The 18,103-nt window shown below is 36.7% G+C and overlaps 1 protein-coding gene across 2 annotated transcripts; it reads right to left on the bottom strand.

The window, feature by feature from the left end:
* Positions 1–467: 467 nt before the first annotated feature.
* On the bottom strand, positions 468–9,025 carry LOC306882230 (inhibitor of nuclear factor kappa-B kinase subunit alpha). Of its 2 annotated transcripts, XM_079436729.1 has the most exons (23): positions 8,656–9,025; positions 8,441–8,505; positions 8,174–8,278; positions 7,973–8,067; positions 7,684–7,801; positions 7,521–7,590; positions 7,344–7,432; positions 7,177–7,266; positions 6,453–6,577; positions 6,258–6,365; positions 6,016–6,151; positions 5,687–5,881; positions 5,488–5,590; positions 5,209–5,332; positions 4,957–5,108; positions 4,801–4,862; positions 4,076–4,185; positions 3,937–3,986; positions 3,695–3,803; positions 3,399–3,546; positions 2,365–2,492; positions 2,151–2,250; positions 468–2,053 (listed from the first exon to the last, which is right to left on the bottom strand). In XM_079436729.1, exons 3-23 carry the CDS (start codon positions 8,276–8,278, stop codon positions 1,994–1,996), a joined length of 2,277 nt encoding a protein of 758 aa, XP_079292855.1. In that variant the 5' UTR covers positions 8,441–8,505; positions 8,656–9,025; the 3' UTR covers positions 468–1,993. The 2 variants fall into 2 exon arrangements, with proteins under 2 accessions (XP_079292855.1, XP_079292854.1); XM_079436728.1 differs by having other exon boundaries at positions 8,441–9,025.
* Between the last annotated feature and the right edge of the window lie 9,078 nt (positions 9,026–18,103).

Below are 18,103 nucleotides of genomic sequence, written 5' to 3'. Positions count from 1 at the left end.
GTTTTCTAACAAAGACACATATCTGGATATGTTTAAAGACGTCATTTAAGATGATCGAGTGGATGTTATGTGAACAGACTGTAACCACAGCCTACAATAAACTATTTTTGGAAAAAAAAATTATATTTATAAAACATGCTGCTCTAAATTGTTTTTTGTGCCTCATAATGATTTCTTACCTTTTCCAACACATTTCTGAGATGCTGCCATTATTTTAATTAGCAGTGGTGGAAGAACAGACCAGGAAAAGTTTAATTCAATTTAAATACTACTGTTGTATTTGATTAACTGGACACAACAGCAAGTAGTTAAGTAGGAAGTTAGGTAACTGTCTTTTCAGAAATTTAATCATTTAATATTTCACCTCATCGAACCTAAATAAAATACCTAAAGGATTCAGAAAATATATTAAGGCGCAATTAATATGACACTTATCAGTCTAATTGAATGACTTGCTACACATTATCGATGGTAAATGGGAAGTTATTTATTGGATGTCTAGTGATCCAATGATTAAACTGCAAACACTTCATTTCAAAATACAGTTCCCCAATACACACACAATACTTACTGATACTATTCTTAGTATATTATATCATACCATATGTAGTGAAATGTAATTCAGATCTCAGCGATTACTGTAATGAAAGACCTTACACTTCATATTATCTCTTCTTCTCGACTAAATGTAAACTTTATGATGATCGTTTAAGTAAGCAAAGCATTGAAGGTTTTATTTTGTCATTTCAAATTTATGTAACGTTTACATTTTTTAAATGTGAGCATTTCCCTTCAACAGAGGTAAAATGACTTGGTATTCTCAACACCTATTTGCACCATGAATGTCTTTTCCCCTGTATTTGCATACTGATTTGTGGTTGGTTTAATCGTAACACTGCGGGCAATGTTTTGACATCTTACGAGTAAAAATGTGGATCTTAAAATAGACAAATTTGAACATTTTACAAAACATTTTCAAACGTTTTATCTTCATGAATTACCAGTAAAGAGCCCCACTTGATTACTACGGTTAGAAGAAAGTCTTTCCACACCACATAGATAACATAATGGATATCACTTTAATTACTTTATTTGTCATGTATACAGTAAACTCGTTCAAACCTAAGTGTTCTTTCATAAGATGCTTTTATCCCATGTCTGAAATATCCTTAGATAATAATCCAACAAAACAAACAAAATATAATGATATGCTAAATCTTGTACAACAGTTTGTGATGAACTCTCGTGTGACGCTGATCATCTTGGGACAAAAACATGGTTGAAAATGTGAAGGAAAAAGGGAATAACATGACTGTTTTGATTAAAATTATTGATTATATTTTGCCCACTGATGAATGATCTCATTCATTCTTAACCGCTAATACCTGTATGAAGATATTTGTTGCCTCACTGCCAAATCCAAAATATAAGAAAAGACTGTGCTGGTATACGTCTGACCAAACACATTGACTAAAGATTTATGCTTTTATCATCCTCAACATTGCTCTGCCTTTAAATCTGTCTGTTGTAAACCTTTACTTGGGGCCTCACAGAATTCTTAAGATTTCAAAAAGTGATGCTGAAGTGCATTATGACCAATTTCATTGTCGGACCTCACACCTTTCCAAACATTCACAGTGAGCCTTTAAAGTGCAGATGCTAAACTACCAAAAAAAAAAAAAAAAACTCAACCACCTAAAATTAAAGTACAATCAGCCCATATAGAGAACTATGAAGGATGTAAATAAATACATTTCTGGAGTTACATTGCCAGAATTTTGTTTGCCTGTTCTTGGTTCTGTATCAAATGCATCCTCAAAATATATAGAGTTGCTACAAGACTGCAAAATGTGTTTTCAATTCAGATACTGATAAAGAAGTTACTTTATGATTAACAAATCATACAAGTCAACACAACCCCGGTTCAGTGATGATGAATAAATGTATTTAAAAGAATGACTTGTTACTTCCTGTCACAGAGTTCACTACGACTCTACAAACGTTGTGATTTAGCAACCAGGGATTCGTATTTAGTCCAGCTCCAGTCTTGAGCCTGTGTGAAAGAAAAAAACAGAGAGTGTTACTGCAGCAAATATGTGCGGTCATGATCATATACAGAATTTCATAATAAACCTACAAAAAGCACTTACCATGATGCTCTCTGATTTCTCCTCAGTGGTCTCTTGCAGTAAACTGGTAAGCTGACTCAAATAGCGCTGGTTCTCCTCAAGTAAATGATTGACTGAATCTCTGAAAACAAACACTCGTGATCACATACGCTGATCAACTCAACATGAAACCTATGAGGTGGTGTTAGTATCACTACTAGTAGGCCGCTCACTAAGGCTTGGAAGAGAAATTTACCCCTCGTGTGGCACTTGCAGAGACATGGGCAGGCGGGAAGAGCACTGGGGTTGAGTCTGGTTCCATGTTGACAGTGAGGAGGGCATCTCTCCACTCTGACTCACAGAGCTTCGTGTGGTGTTTTGTGCCTAAACAAACAAACACATTCAAATCACAAATGTTGCTTAAGCTAAAATTTTTTTTAACAAAGCCTTGCACACAGAGGCATTTTAGAAATGCTTTGAATGTAGCTCAACCAATCAGAATTTAAAGTCAGAAGTATTCATTTGACAGTATTAGTTTTGTTTTGAGTTTTCAACGTACTTAATTTCCAACCGTTTTTACAGTAATGCCGATGTATCATTTATTCGTTTTGAATAATTGTACACTACCGTTCAAAAAATTTGGGTTAAAAATATTTTTGAACAATCTGTTGAAATGCCTGCATTTATTTGATCAAAAACACAGTAAAACAGTATTATTATGAAATCTTAAGAATTTTACAGCTTTTTATTTTAATATATTTTAAAATGTAATTTATTCCTGTGATTGCAAAGCTGAATTATCAGCATCATTACTCCAGTCTTCAGTGTCACATCATCCTTCAGAAACCATTCTAATATGCTGATTTAGTACTCAAGAAACATTTCTTTTTATTATTATGAATGATGAAAACAGCTGTGCTTCTTTATATTTTTATAAAAATCAATCCATTTATTCGGGATTCTTCGATAAATAGAAAGTTCAATAGAACATCATTTATTTTGAAATAGGAATCTTTTGTAACTACGTAAAAGTCTGTCACTTTTGATCAACTTGATGCATTCTTGCTAAATAAAAGTATGAATTTCTTAAAAATCAAACCTTTTTTAGCAGAAGTTTCTGTCTATTTGCCTTTTGGTTCATGTCTATCAAGTTTCAAATAGATGGAATGATCAGATAATGGCCATCACGCCCACCCCTAATACCCACTAAACCATTACGATGGAAAGTCCATGATTATGTGCATATTATGAGCATATCTGGCCCTGAGACATTAGAAGCATGTGACTCACACAGGCAATCTTTAGTAAATGCCAGAACTCTCTCTGTCTCTTGACTTGCATCTGCATGACAGTGCTGTCTGCCTCCTTAATGCTCTCCAGTGTCCTCTCAATTTTAGGGAAGAGGTCGATGATCTTCTGCTTACTCAGAAGGATTTTACTGCAAGTAAGACAACAGCAATGCTCGATTTCAACCATAAAATGCAACAGCAGCATTCATTTATTAACTAGTCACAGCTTGAACAGCAAAACATGAACCATCACAATCCTCTTTGATTGTGAACTGGATGGTTTCAAAAGCTTTGTACCTGAGGTGTGCATATAGATCCCTCAGTACCCGGTCCTGATTTTGGACAGTCTGTACAATGACCTTCACCATCTCAGAGCTGTCACTGTAGCCGTGCTGGGGGTCTGGCACTAAGGGAAATGAAGAACACTATATCCTGACCCCAAAAACTTATATAATAGTAAGAATATGTAAGGAAATTTTGCGTACACCGATAAATAATCCAAGTACAGGAATGAGCATGCAAGATGGGACTGTACTTACTTTTGCATTTTGCCTTCAATTGTCTGTAGAGTTCAATTGCTCGGTCTTGCCTGTGATGAGACATGATTTAAATTCAAAAGGTTTAAGGGGCATCTCTGCTGAGAAAATTTAGACAGTATCGCTGAAAGAATGAACTTACAGTTGCTCCATGACGTCTCCTTGTCGACGAGCATAAGGACTTCTCTGAAGCTCAACAATTTCTGAGTGCAAAGCCATTATTTCCTCATCCAGGTGGCCGATCTCTGCCACCTGCAAAAGCAAACAAAACCTCTAAGTTGTTGCAAAAATGCAAAAACGATGCCATCCCACGTCAATAAATTTATATATACTACTGTTCAAAAGTAAAGGTCAGTAAATAAAACTTTTAAAAAGGATGCACTGCACTGATCAAAAGTGACAATCAGGACTTTATAATGTTACAAAGAATTCCATTTCAAATAAATTTATTAAAGAACCCTGAAAAAAAAAAGTAATTCCACAAAATATTTATATTGAACATTTCGTTTCCAACATTCAAAATAATAAGAAATGTTTTTGAGCACTAAATCAGCATATTAGAATGATCATGTGACACTGAAGACTGGAGTAAAGATTTGCCAAAGGAATAAATTACATTTGAAATCAGAATAAGAATGGAAAAAATGTGAAATTACAATAATATTTCAAAATGCTACTGTTTTTACTGTATTTTTAAGTAAATGAATGCAGCCTTGTTGAGCATAAAAGAGCTCTTAAAACTTAAAATCTTACGGACCACAAACATTTGAACAACAGTGTGCTACATTGTTATGTGACATGAAGAATACTTAGATGAGCAGTTAGATTTCAAAACAAATGTATGTGTAAATAATTTATCCACAGCACCTGTACAAACGCAGCAGCCTTCTCTTCATTTTCCTGCCAAGCCTTCAGCATCTTTTCAGAGGCTTCAGAAAGAAAAAAAAGCCATTTTAGATAATCATCACTAATGCAATAATACATTTCTGACTAATCAAGGAAATCTCGCACATTAAAACGTACATATGCCGTACTGCATCTGATCACTGTACTTCTCCAAGTCGTACTGTATGCTGCTTTTAAAAAAGTCAAGCTTTGCTTTGAGCTGCTGTGAAAAGGAGAACATCGTGTTCTTATATCTCGTAAGGTTGGTGTTGTAGCGGAGAAGGCTCAACCTACAAACACACAAACCGAAAACACATTGACTTCATAAGCAGAAAAGTCCCAAAACACAAGATATACACATTAATGAGCATGGTAATATACTGCACGTACATGGCTGCACGTTGGCCCTGGAAGAGGCGGCTGTAGTCTTCTCTGAGGCCACAAATGTAGCTTACCGCCTCACCCCAAACTTTTTTAAGGGCACTCAGAGGGAGCTGAGTTTTGGTTTCCCGCACTGAAACAGAGAAATGAAAGGGGTGGAGACTTTGAAGTTCTTTGGGAAACTCAATAAACGTTTAAATCCCACACAAAGTTTACAAAGTACACCCCCTCCAAGCATATTTAAATAAACAATCCATAGAATTGGCACATAAATCAATCAATTCTTACCGATAAAGTTCACACTCTCAGGAAGTGTTCTAGCTGTTAGAGGTCCTAAGTACTTGGTCAAACTCTTGTCAAACAGATATACAATGTAGCTGTCCCATCCTCTCTGATTATTAAAAAAAGGAATAATAAATTGCTAGTGATTTACTAAAATGCCCATTGGAAAATTAAGAATGCATTCAAGAAGCCAAAAAATACTTACTACTCCATCTAACACACACTGTGCAGCAGGTTTCCTGGGATCTAACATGACTCCTGTTTCCTGCAGAAGCTCTTGATTCAAAAGTTCGATGTTGGTCTCGGTCTCAATCTTCTGTTGCAGAGAAAGAAGTCCTTCATCTGGGCTAAGCAGGAATGAGTGAACCTGGGTCGTTGTCATGTTTAAGATGTGCACAACCTACAAAAAAAATAAAAATCATATTTCAGATAATTTTTCAATGCCTATTTTGCATTATTAAAGAGGAAAGCCTAAATTTATTGCCTAAAAATGTAACATTTTAATGAAATAATTCAATAATGCCAATGTCAAACCTTCATGTTCAGTATTTGATCTAGAAGAGCAAAGCATTGGGGCTGTTTTGTTTCTGGATTCAATCCTCCTCCCCTCTGTACTGGGTCCCACTTTAGCATCAGCTGTAGCAGCCCCTCTAAGGGCTCCAGTAGTGTCCTGCAGTACCAAAAACAACTAATCAACTCAGTGACCCAGAAAAAAATATAGTAACAAAAAAGATGGTGCAAGAAATGCAAGGTTTCTTGGTCTGTATAAAGGCTACCTGCTCAGATTGTTGGGGTATGGAAGGCGGGTGGAAAAGCGGACTTCGCCATTCATGTCTTCTACAGCCATTATGTCTTTGGGACCTTTGTTTCGCACTTTGCTTGTCCTAGAAAAAGAAAATATGTTGAATTCCATGTAAAGGCAAGTTACAAGCATTGTGGCATAATTAATATGTAGGTAATCAGGCAAATACCACTGCACAGGCTGAAGATTATGAAGAAACGGTCGAAATCCACAGCAGCACTCAAAAATCATGGTGCCAAAGCTCCAATAGTCCACAGTGACTGTGTATGACTTGCCTTCAAACAGCTCTGGAGCCTGAAACATTCAAAATGTCACATGACCCTTCAGAAATCATTCATTCATGGTGCTTAAGACACATTTTTTATTATTATCAGTGTTGAAAACAATTGTGCTGCTTAATGTTTTTATTGAAAGCATAATACACTTTTTTTCTGGATTCTTGATGAATAGAAAGTTCAACAGAACAGCACGCAACTGAAATATATTTTTTGTAAGATTCCAAATGCCTTTACTTTCACTTTTGTTTCATTTAAAGGGATAGTTCAGCAAAAAATGAAAATTCGGTCATCATTTACTCACCTCCAAATTGACAGTAGCCACTAACTTCCATAGCATGGAAAAAAAACACTATGAAAGTCAATGGCCACCATCAACTAACATTACCAACATCCATCAATATATCTTCTTTTGTGTTCAAACTCTTACAGGTTTAAAACAAGTAGAGAGTGAGTAAATGACAGAAACCCTTTGACGCATCATTACTAAAGAAAATAATTCATTTATTTCAACAACAACAAAACAAATGTACTGCACCCAAACTTTTGAACAGTAGTGTTATGTCGACTTATTGTGATAAATGCTTTTTCTTATCACTGATCAATGCAAAGACGTACCAGATATTGTAAAGTCCCCACAAATGAAGTACATAGGCTCCCTTGGTCTAGATCTTTGGCATAGCCAAGGTCAATTATCTTATGGACAAGCTGCAGAGACATCAAAACAAGTTTGGTTGGAAAAGTATGTCAATATTACAAAAATCAAACTACTGAATTGAAAATACCTTTCCACTGATATCTTGTAGCACAATATTCTCTGGTTTGAGATCTCTATGAATGATCTTATTCTCATGGAGGTACTGGATTCCAGAACCTGTAGAAAATAAAACAAACTGTTTTATTTACCACCCTTATTGATCGATAATAAAAATATCGATAACAGTTTGGAAATGACACATTACCAACATCATTGAGTAGCGCCAACACCTCACTCTCTTTTAACCCACAACAATTTTCTGGTTTGCTGAGTAACTACAAGATGCAATACAAGGATACAAAGAACATACATGAGTTAGTAAAAATGTCAACAGAGGGCACATGAGACATGATGCAAAGAAAAAGCACCTTTCGAAGGTCTCCCTTGGAACAGTATTCCATGGCTAAAAGCGGCAAATCGTTCAAGGCAATGTGCATCATCTCCTCAGGCACATCCTTTGCTGTCACCACATTAAGGTGCTTCAGCCTGAAAAGTTGGGGGGTGGGGGGAGATGAAAAAACCCCTCATACAATATTTTTTATTATGTATATATATGTGTGTGTGTGTGTGTGTGTGTGTGCGTGTGTGTGTGTACATAGATTAACTATATATTAATAGAAAACAAGTCAAACTTTAGATTGCTATAGATTTACACACTTTTTCATAATCTGGATCTCTCGAGTCCATCTGTCTTTGTTTTTTGCATTAAGTTCAAGGCGACAGAGCTTCACAGCAATCTTTTCCGAGGTTTCCTGCAAGAAATAACAATGAGGAAAATTCACATTTTCTTTGTCTTTACAGGTAAGACAAATAAGCAAAGAAAACAATACATTCCCACATCAACAGGCAGAGCATTACCTGATTTTGATACAGGTAGACATGTCCAAATCCTCCTGTCCCCAGCCTCTCCTTCATAAGCCATGGCCCACAGACCTGATTCTGTCTGAAAGGAGGTTTCTCCATCTGCACGCATCAGTAATACGCCTCATCAGACATTTATAATGGCTGCTATCCACACTATGACAACTACTCGTGTTTGATCATGATATAGATTAATATTTACTTAGTTATGGTGACACAGCTAGCAGGCGAGCTAACCCAAAGTGTCAGCCGGTGATGACTTACCTTGCGTCAGTTTTTGTTTCTAACTTGCTTGAACCGACCACATCTGATGTGGAAAATTGTGGAACCTGTTAAACAAGCGGATTAATCCATGGGAAACAACAAAGCTATCCATTTCATCCTAAAACGAGCATCGGATGTCAGATTTGCTAACTGGCTAACTAGCTAACGTTACACATAAACAACTCGATATGAACTGTTAGCCTGCAGTCTCTTACACGCCTCCAAATGTCAGCTTTCCATAACACCAGGCACGGTAAAACGAGGACCAGAGAGCACCAGAATATCAAAACAACTAAAACTTGCTGCCCTAAATTGATGATTGGATACAGTAGCGCTGACTGGCGCACTGTTGTGATAATTGTTGTTGACGGCGGCCACGCCAGTCAGCTGCTACTCCAGTTAAAAGCGAAACAATGTCGGCGCATGCGCGTTGCGTAAGGAGCCGCCTGGGTTTCATCAGCACTGATCTTGGATCAGTTGATCATGGCCGATGCCATATAAAGAAAGCCAAAACAAAATTCGTGGAGCTGATCTCAAGTCAGCGTGGACGGCAAGGGCCTTCAGAAAATGGTACCCGGTTGTTGTGAAAGTAACTCCAGTGACGTAAATTTGTTCAGATCTTCAAATCATAATTCCTTGTGAATTTTTTTTTTATAAAGATATACAGTGGTGTGAAAAAGTGTTGGCCCCCTTCCTGATTTTTAATTTTTTTGCATGTTTGTCACACTTTAATGTTTCAGATCATCAAACTAATTTAAATATTAATCAAAGATAACACAAGTAAACACAACATGCAGTTTTTAAATGAAGGTTTTTTTTTATGATGGGAAAATAAAATCCAAACCCACATGGCCCGGTGTGAAAAAGTGTTAAAATATTATGTTAAAACATAACTGTGGTTTATCACACCTGAGTTCAGTTTCTCTAGCCACACCCAGGCCTGATTACTGCCACACCTGTTCGCAATCAAGAAATCACTTAAATAGGACCTGCCTGACAAAGTGAAGTAGACGATCTGGTGGCTGAGATGTGAATGGAGCAGAGATGGGAGGTAGTGACGCAGATTCGGGAAGTGAGCAGGAGATGGAGGAAGGAGTGTTTGGCGAGGGGTTTGAAGGTGGAACTGATGGAAGTTGGAATTTAGTGGAAAAGCAAAAAAGGGAAAAAAGGTCCAGATTGGGATTCAGGAACGGATAGTGATAGAGAGAGTCGACAGGTCAGGAGGAAAAAAGAAGAGTATAAGGTAATGATTAAATTCTTAACTGAATCATTAAATGTGCTCAATCCAGTCAAAATTACCAAAGTGCTGAAGGAAGCTATTGGTAAAATAGAAAATGCTAAAATGCTGCGTGATGGTAGACTGCTGATTTTTTTTGTAAAGACAGCAATAAAAAAAAAACCCGCATTGGGACTGAAATCTGTTATAGGAAAAAAAGTCACTAGTAATGTGGTGGAAGATAATAAGTGGATTAGAGGAGTAATCTCAGCTATTCCTACGGATATAAGTGAAGAAAATATCAAAAAGAATCTGAGAGGAGCAAAAGTGAAGAATGTGAAACGACTGAAGATGATAAAGAACAAAGAAAGGATAGATAGTCAATCTGTCATGATTCATTTTGAAGAGGATCGTTTGCCCAGTTGGGTATTTCTTGGATTCTTAAGTTATGCAGTTTGCCTTTACATTCCCCCTCCGACTAGGTGTTTTAAACGTCAGAAGTTTGGGCATGTGACAGCGAGTTGTAAAGGGAAACAGCGATGTGCCAGATGTGGTGGAGACCATGTTTACGGCAAATGTGGACAGGGAGTGGAACCAAAATGTTGTAACTGTGGTGGTGCACATAGTACCGGTTATGACGGATGTCAGGTTAGGAGAGAGGCTGAAGAGATTCAAAACAAGAAAGCTATGGAGGGAATATCATATGCAGAAGCCTGCAAAAGTGTTAGGTCAAAAAAGGAAGTGCAACAGCAAGAACAAGGTAAGAATAGTGCAGGAGAGGAGAAGGGTAGATGTCAGTGCAGAGTGAAAGAGTCATCTTTGATTGTGGATAAGGTTTCCTTCATTGCTTTTATTGCAGAGGATATAAACTGTTCAGCGCAAACTGAACGTAGATATGAGAGGATTAGAATAATTATAAGAGCAGCTGGGAAATACTTGGGTGTGGAGGGCGTGACAGCAGATCAATTAAATGAAATTCTAAAGGCCCAGGATACAAATTCTCAAGTAGTATGTGGTGGGTTGTAATAATGTTAATAATTTTTACAGTGGAATGCTAGAAGTATTATTGCGAATGGTTTGGAATTTAAGAAATTTATTGATGATTTGGAGGAAAAACCAAGTAATATGTGTGCAGGAGTCATGGCTCAAATCCCATTTAAAGTTTGGATTTAACGGATATTCTGTAGTAAGAAGAGATAGAGAAGTTGGAAATGGTGGTGGGGTGATGACTTTCATTAAACTAGGTATAGGATTCAGAGAGGTAGTTGTAAAATCAGAATATGAAGTAGTGGAGGTGTGGGAAGGGAATCAGAGATTAAGAATTATTCATTTTTACGATCCATGTAAAAAGATAAGTACAGAGATTTGAGGAAAGATAGGGGGTGAGGGGATTAGTAGGTTTGTGTGGTGTGGAGATTTTAATGCACACAGTACGTTATGGGGAAACACAAGTAATGATAGTAAGGGATATATTATGGAGGAAATACTCGACAACAATAGTTTGGTTTGTATAAATGATGGAAAGTATACAAGAATGGATGCTAGTAAAGGGCATTACTCTGCAATTGATTTGACAATTATGTCTCAAAGTTTGGCTAAGGATAGTGTAAGGAAAGTTTTGGATCAAACATCTATGGGTAGTGATCATTTTCCTATTTTGAGTAAAATAGGTGTAGAGGTAACATTAGTTAATATTGACATTATTCCAAGATGGAAATTCAAATCAGCAGATTGGGACAAATTTAAAGATATTTGTGAGGATAGATTTAAGATATTAATGGGGTCAATAGAGAATGTGGATGAGTTAAATTATCAAATTAGTGAAATTTTGAATAAAACTGCAGAAGAAGTCATAGGAAAAAGTAAAGGGAAAAAGAAAGCGGTACCATGGTGGTCAGAGGAATGTAGTTTGGCGATTAAAATGAGAAACAGATTATTAAGGAAAGTAAAGAAGACCTTTTCGTTTGCTGAATATATTTTATACAAAAGAGCTCAGGCTAATGAGTGAATCAGTGAAGGGAAATTATAAGTTGCTGATGGTGAAAAAGCAGAAGTTTTAGCAAAATAATTTGTGAAGGTGCATAGTAATGGAAATATTTCTAATGAAATGAAGAATTGCAGAGAGCAGAATTTGAGGAAATATCCAAAATTGTTCGAGTGGAAGGATAATGTTGAAGGTTATATTAATATACAATTTTCAATAAAGGAATTTAAACAAGCTTTAATGAGTGCAAGATATACATCACCTGGGAAGGATGAAATTTGTTATGAAATGATTAAACATCTCTCAGATAATTCTTTAAATGTCATATTAAGCCCATTTAACAAGATATGGAAAGAAGGAAAGTTACCAACTGTATGGAAACATGCAATTATCATACCGATAGCAAAACCTGGAGAAGATCAATCAGATTCTTTGAATTATAGACCTATAGCCCTTACTTCAAACTTATGTAAGTTAATGGAAAAGATGGTAATGAATCGATTGACGTGCTGGAAAGTAAAGGATTGCTAAATAGTTATCAAAGTGGTTTTAGGAAAGGTAGAATACCATAGATTCATTGATATGTCTTAAATGATATTAGAAAAGCATTCATAAATAAAGAAGTAGTAGTTGGGGTATTTTTTTGATGTTGAGGGTATGATATGATGTGGAGGGAAGATTACTAATTAAATTGGATAAAATTGGAATACATGATAGATTATATAACTGGATTATGAGTTTTTTTTAAAGGATAGGACTATTCAAATTAGGGTGGGAAAATCCTATTCAAAAAAATATTTAACACAAAATGGAACCCCACAAGGAAGTGTCTCAAGCCCAATACTTTTTAATATAATGATGAGTGATGTGTTTGCTAAAATTCAGCCCGGAATAAATAGAGCAATTTATGCAGATGATGGAGCGTTATGGAAGAGAGGAAGAAATGTAAATCATGTAGAGAAGAAAGTCCTGGAGGCTATAGATGAAGTAGGGAAATGGGCAAACTGTTGGGGACTTAGATTTTCTATTTCTAAAACTCAAGTAATATGTTTTGCTAGAAAGAAACAAAATCCGAAAGTTACTTTAAAAATATATAACCAGAAATTAGAGCAGGTTAATGTGGTTCTATATTTGGGGATATGGATGGACTCTAAGTTGACATTTGGAATTCATATTCAAAAAATAATTGACAAATGTAAGAAGGGCATAAATATATTAAGATGTTTGGCTGGAACAGAATGGGGAGCTAGTCGATTATCTCTTTGGAGAGTATATTGTGCTTTTATAAGTAAGTCCACCGATAGTATTACCTACTGTCCCTACATGGTTCTAAATGACACCAGTAGTTGACCTTCAGTTGAAGAACCTAATTTTGGAAAAACAAAACTATGTCAAAGGAGTTGGCAGTGAGACAATATTTGGACATTGAGTATAATCATTGTTTAAAAATATATACAGAATGATCAAAAGATCTAGTGTCTAATCGAATGGCATCAGCTGTTGTTATTCCAGAATTAAATTATACAATAAGTAAAAGGATTTCAGATAATTTGTCAGTTTATACAGCAGAGATGACTGCAATTGTTAGCAGTTCAGTGGGTAGAGAACTTAAATCATAAAAATGTGGTAATATGTTCAGATTTATATCCGTTGTTAAGTATTATGTATGGCAAATCAACTTCAAGAGAAGAAATTCTAATAGAAATCCTTCACTTATTACATAGTTTTCAAAATCAAAGGAAAAATGTTTTTTGTTTGGGTTCCGGCTCATGTTGGGGTGGAAGGAACGAAAAAGCAGATCTTTTAGCTAAGAAGACATTAAAAAATACTGAAATAGGACTTAATATTCCTTTAAGCAAATTTGAGGTTAAAGGAATAATTAAAAGGGTAATTAAAGGCTACTGGCGACGAGAGATGGGATAACAAGGGAAGACACTTTCAAAGAATTCAAAGAGAAGTAGGTCATAAGAGAGTGGTTTGTGGAAATAGGAGGGAAGATGTGGTTATTTATTATTTATAAGTGGGTTATCAATTCAGAATTTATTGAGTAATTCTTCACAAGTTTTCAAGTTATTATTAGAATTAGTAAAGGTCACAAATTTAATTAAAATAATTTGAATATACTGTGTGTATATATATATATATATATATAAAAAGAATTTTGTGTCTTGTTACTATACTCTTCATTGTTGCTCCACACTCAATCTCAGTAGGTGGCAGAAATGCACTATAAGTTATAAGTGCACTATAACCACCAATAAGCTGAAGGAAGAAGTGAAGTAGACCAAAAGATCCTCAAAAGCAACATATCATGTTGAGATCCAAAGAAATTCAGGAACAAATGAGAATGAAAGTAATTGAGATCTATCAGTCTGGAAAAGGTTACAAAGCCATTTCTAAAGCTTTGGGACTCCAGCGAACCACAGTGAGAGCCATTATCCACAAATGGCGAAAACATGGGACAGTGGTGAACATTCCCAGGAGTGGCCGGCCGACCAAAATTACCCCAAGAACACAGCGACTCCTCCAAGAGGTCACAAAAGACCCCACAACAACATCTAAAGAACTGCAGGTCTCAGTTAAGGTCAGTGTTCATGACTCCACCATAAGAAAGAGACTGGGCAAAAATGGCCTGCATGGCAGAGTTCCAAGAGGAAAACCGCAAAATTAGCAAAAAGAACATAAAGGCTCATCTCAGTTTTGCCAGAAAACATCTTGATGATCCCCAAGACTTTTGGGAAAATACTCTGTGGACTGACGAGACAAAATTAGAACTTTTTGGAATGTGTGTGTCCCATTACATCTGGTGTAAAAGTAACACAGCATTTCAGAAAAAGAACATCATACCAACAGTAAAATATGGTGGTGGTAGTGTGATGGTCAGGGGCTGTTTTGCTGCTTCAGGACCTGGAAGACTTGCTGTGATAAATGAAACCATGAATTCAGCTGTCTACCAAAAAATCCTGAAGGACAATGTCCGGCCATCTGTTTGTGACCTCAAGCTAAAGCGAACTTGGGTTCTGTAGCAGGACAATGACCCAAAACACACCAGCAAATCCATCTGAAGTGAAGTGAAGTGACATTCAGCCAAGTATGGTGACCCATACTCGGAATTCGTGCTCTGCATTTAACCCATCCAACGTGCACACACACAGCAGTGAACACACACACACCGTGAACACACACCCGGAGCAGTGGGCAGCCATTTTATGCTGCAGCGCCCGGGGAGCAGTTGGGGGTTCGGTGCCTTGCTCAAGGGCACCTCAGTCGTGGTATTGAGTGTGGAGAGAGCGCTGGACATTCACTCCCCCCACCTACAATTCCTGCCGGCCGGAGACTCGAACCCGCAACCTTTGAATTACAAGTCCGACTCTCTAACCATTAGGCCACGACTTCCCCACTCTGAATGACTGATCTCTGAATGACTGAAGAAAAACAAAATGAAGACTTCAGAGTGCTGTCAAAGTCCTGACCTGAATCCTATTGAGATGCTGTGGCATGACCTTAAAAAGGCGGTTCATGCTCAAATCCTCCAATGTGGCTGAATTACAACAATTCTGCCAAGATGAGTGGGCCAAAATTCCTCCACAGCGCTGTAACAGACTCATTGCAAGTTATCACAAACGCTTGATTGCAGTTGTTGCTGATTTTGTTTTCCCTTCATAATAAAAATCTTCATTCAAAAACTGCATGTTGTGTTTACTTGTGTTATCTTTGATTTAATATTTAAATTTAGTTTGATCTGAAACATTAAAGTGTGACATGCAAAAAAATTAAAAATCAGGAAGGAGGCCAACACTGTGTAACACCACTGTGTGTATATATATATATAATAATTCCTTCTGAATTCTCTGTACGTGTTCTTTATGAATCTTTGGACAAACGATTCATAAAAACTAAAATAAGATAAAAAGATAGGTAGTCTTTTTTTTTTTCTTTTTTTTTTAAAGGCAGCTGTCTCTATTTTGTATCTTTGACAGTGAAGCAATAGTCTGCTTTCTATTTAGAACCTGATAGCATTCCAGTTATTTTGACTTTTTCTCCTATTTATCCAATGAACAAAATATGTATTTTTGCATTTATTCTTATTTGGTTTTGTTCACCAGTACTGCAGCACTGCCTCACTTCTCACTTTCGAGTATGAATATTTCTGTTCTTTTATCATTTTTAATCTTACATCCGTGGTTCATAGATGTTTTTGTTGTGTATCCTGCCAGATTACCTTGAAAAACAAGTAAAACTGCTTGTTTATTATTTATATGTATATTTTACATTTATATATTTTTATTTATATTAAAAACATATATTCAACATATATAGATGTTATTTTGTATTTATAGCAGATAGACATGGAAACAGAACTAAAACTAATCTGTAAAGTCAATATGTGGTTTGCTTGACCCACTGTTATGTGGCCAAGCAAGAGTAAATATTAACACCAATGTCCAGGAGATGGTGCTCAAGACTTTAAAATGCATGTACAAATCCATCTCATCAGTAGCACTGGACAGTTGACCTATCTAAATACAGGTGCTGGTCATAAAATTAGAATATCATGAAAAAGTTGATTTATTTCAGTAATACCATTCAAAAAGTGAAACTTGTATATTAGATTCATTCATTACACACAGACTGATATATTTCAAATGTTTATTTCCTTTAATTTTGACGATTATAACTGACAACTAATGAAAGTCCCAAATTCAGTATCTCAGAAAATTAGAATATTGTGAAAATGTTCAATATTGAAGACACCTGGTGCCACACTCTAATCAGCTAATGAACTCAAAACACCTGCAAAAGCCTTTCAATGGTCTCTCAGTCTAGTTCTGTAGGCTACACAATCATGGGGAAGACTGCTGACTTGACAGTTGTCCAAAAGATGACCATTGACACCTTGCACAAGGAGGGCAAGACACAAAAGGTCATTGCTAAAGAGGCTGGCTGTTCACAGAGCTCTGTGTCCAAGCACATTAATAGAGAGGCGAAGGGAAGGACAAGATGTGGTAGAAAAAAAGTGTACAAGCAATAGGGATAACCGCACCCTGGAGAGGATTGTGAAACAAAACCCATTAAAAAATGTGGGGGAGATTCACAAAGAGTGGACTGCAGCTGGAGTCAGTGCTTCAAGAACCACCACGCACAGACGTATGCAAGACATGGGTTTCAGCTGTCGCATTCCTTGTGTCAAGCCACTCTTGAACAAGAGACAGCGTCAGAAGCGTTTTGACTGGACTGCTGCTGAGTGGTTCAAAATTATGTTCTCTGATGAAAGTAAATTTTGCATTTCCTTTGGAAATCAAGGTCCCAGAGTCTGGAGGAAGAGAGGAGAGGCACATAATCCACGTTGCTTGAGGTCCAGTGTAAAGTTTCCACAGTCATTGATGGTTTGGGGTGCCATGTCATCTGCTGGTGTTGGTCCATTGTGTTTTCTGAGGTCCAAGGTCAACGCAGCCATCTACCAGGAAGTTTTAGAGCACTTCATGCTTCCTGCTGCTGACCAACTTTATGGAGATGCAGATTTAATTTTCCAACAGGACTTGGCACCTGCACACACTGCCAAAGCTACCAGTACCTGGTTTAAGGACCATGGTATCCCTGTTCTTGATTGGCCAGCAAACTCGAAAACAAAAAATATTGAAATTATATTCCAAATAGAAAACCTATGGGGTATTGTGAAGAGGAAGATGCAATACGCCAGACCCAACAATTCAGAAGAGCTGAAGGCCACTATCAGAGCAACATGGGCTCTCATAACACCTGAGCAGTGCCACAGACTGATCGACTCCATGCCACGCCGCATTGCTGCAGTAATCCAGGCCAAAGGAGCCCCAACTAAATATTGAGTGCTGTACATGCTCATACTTTTCATGTTCATACTTTTCAGTTGGCCAACATTTCTAAAAATCTTTTTTTTTGCATTGGTCTTAATTGATATTCTAATTTTCTGAGATACTGAATTTGGGACTTTCATTAGTTGTCAGTTATAATCGTCAAAATTAAAGGAAATAAACATTTGAAATATATCAGTCTGTGTGTAATGAATGAATCTAATATACAAGTTTCACTTTTTGAATGGTATTACTGAAATAAATCAACTTTTTCATGATATTCTAATTTTATGACCAGCACCTGTATATATAGGCCTAATTTTTTTTAAATAAACCTAATTTTGTTAAATTACGAAACCTTAAATTATATTTACAATTTTAAATGAAATTTTCTAATGGAATATGTATTTTTCTTTATCATACATTTATTTTCAATGTCTGCCCAGTGGCTCGTTGGTCTAGGGGTATGATTCTTGCTTAGGGTGCGAGAGGTCCCATGTTTAAATCCCGGACGAGCCCATTTTGGTACCTCTGGGGGCAGTCGTGGCCTAATGGATAGAGAGTTGGACTTGTAACGGCACAACAGCGCCTACACTTTCTCCGCCGACTGAAAAGAGCAAGTCTCCCTCCAC

Source organism: Barbus barbus (assembly GCF_936440315.1).
Source record: "Barbus barbus genome assembly, chromosome: 16".
NCBI lineage: Eukaryota > Metazoa > Chordata > Actinopteri > Cypriniformes > Cyprinidae > Barbus > Barbus barbus.
The sequence above is the reverse complement of the archived record's forward strand: the minus strand, read 5'-3'. Positions and strand labels throughout refer to the sequence as shown.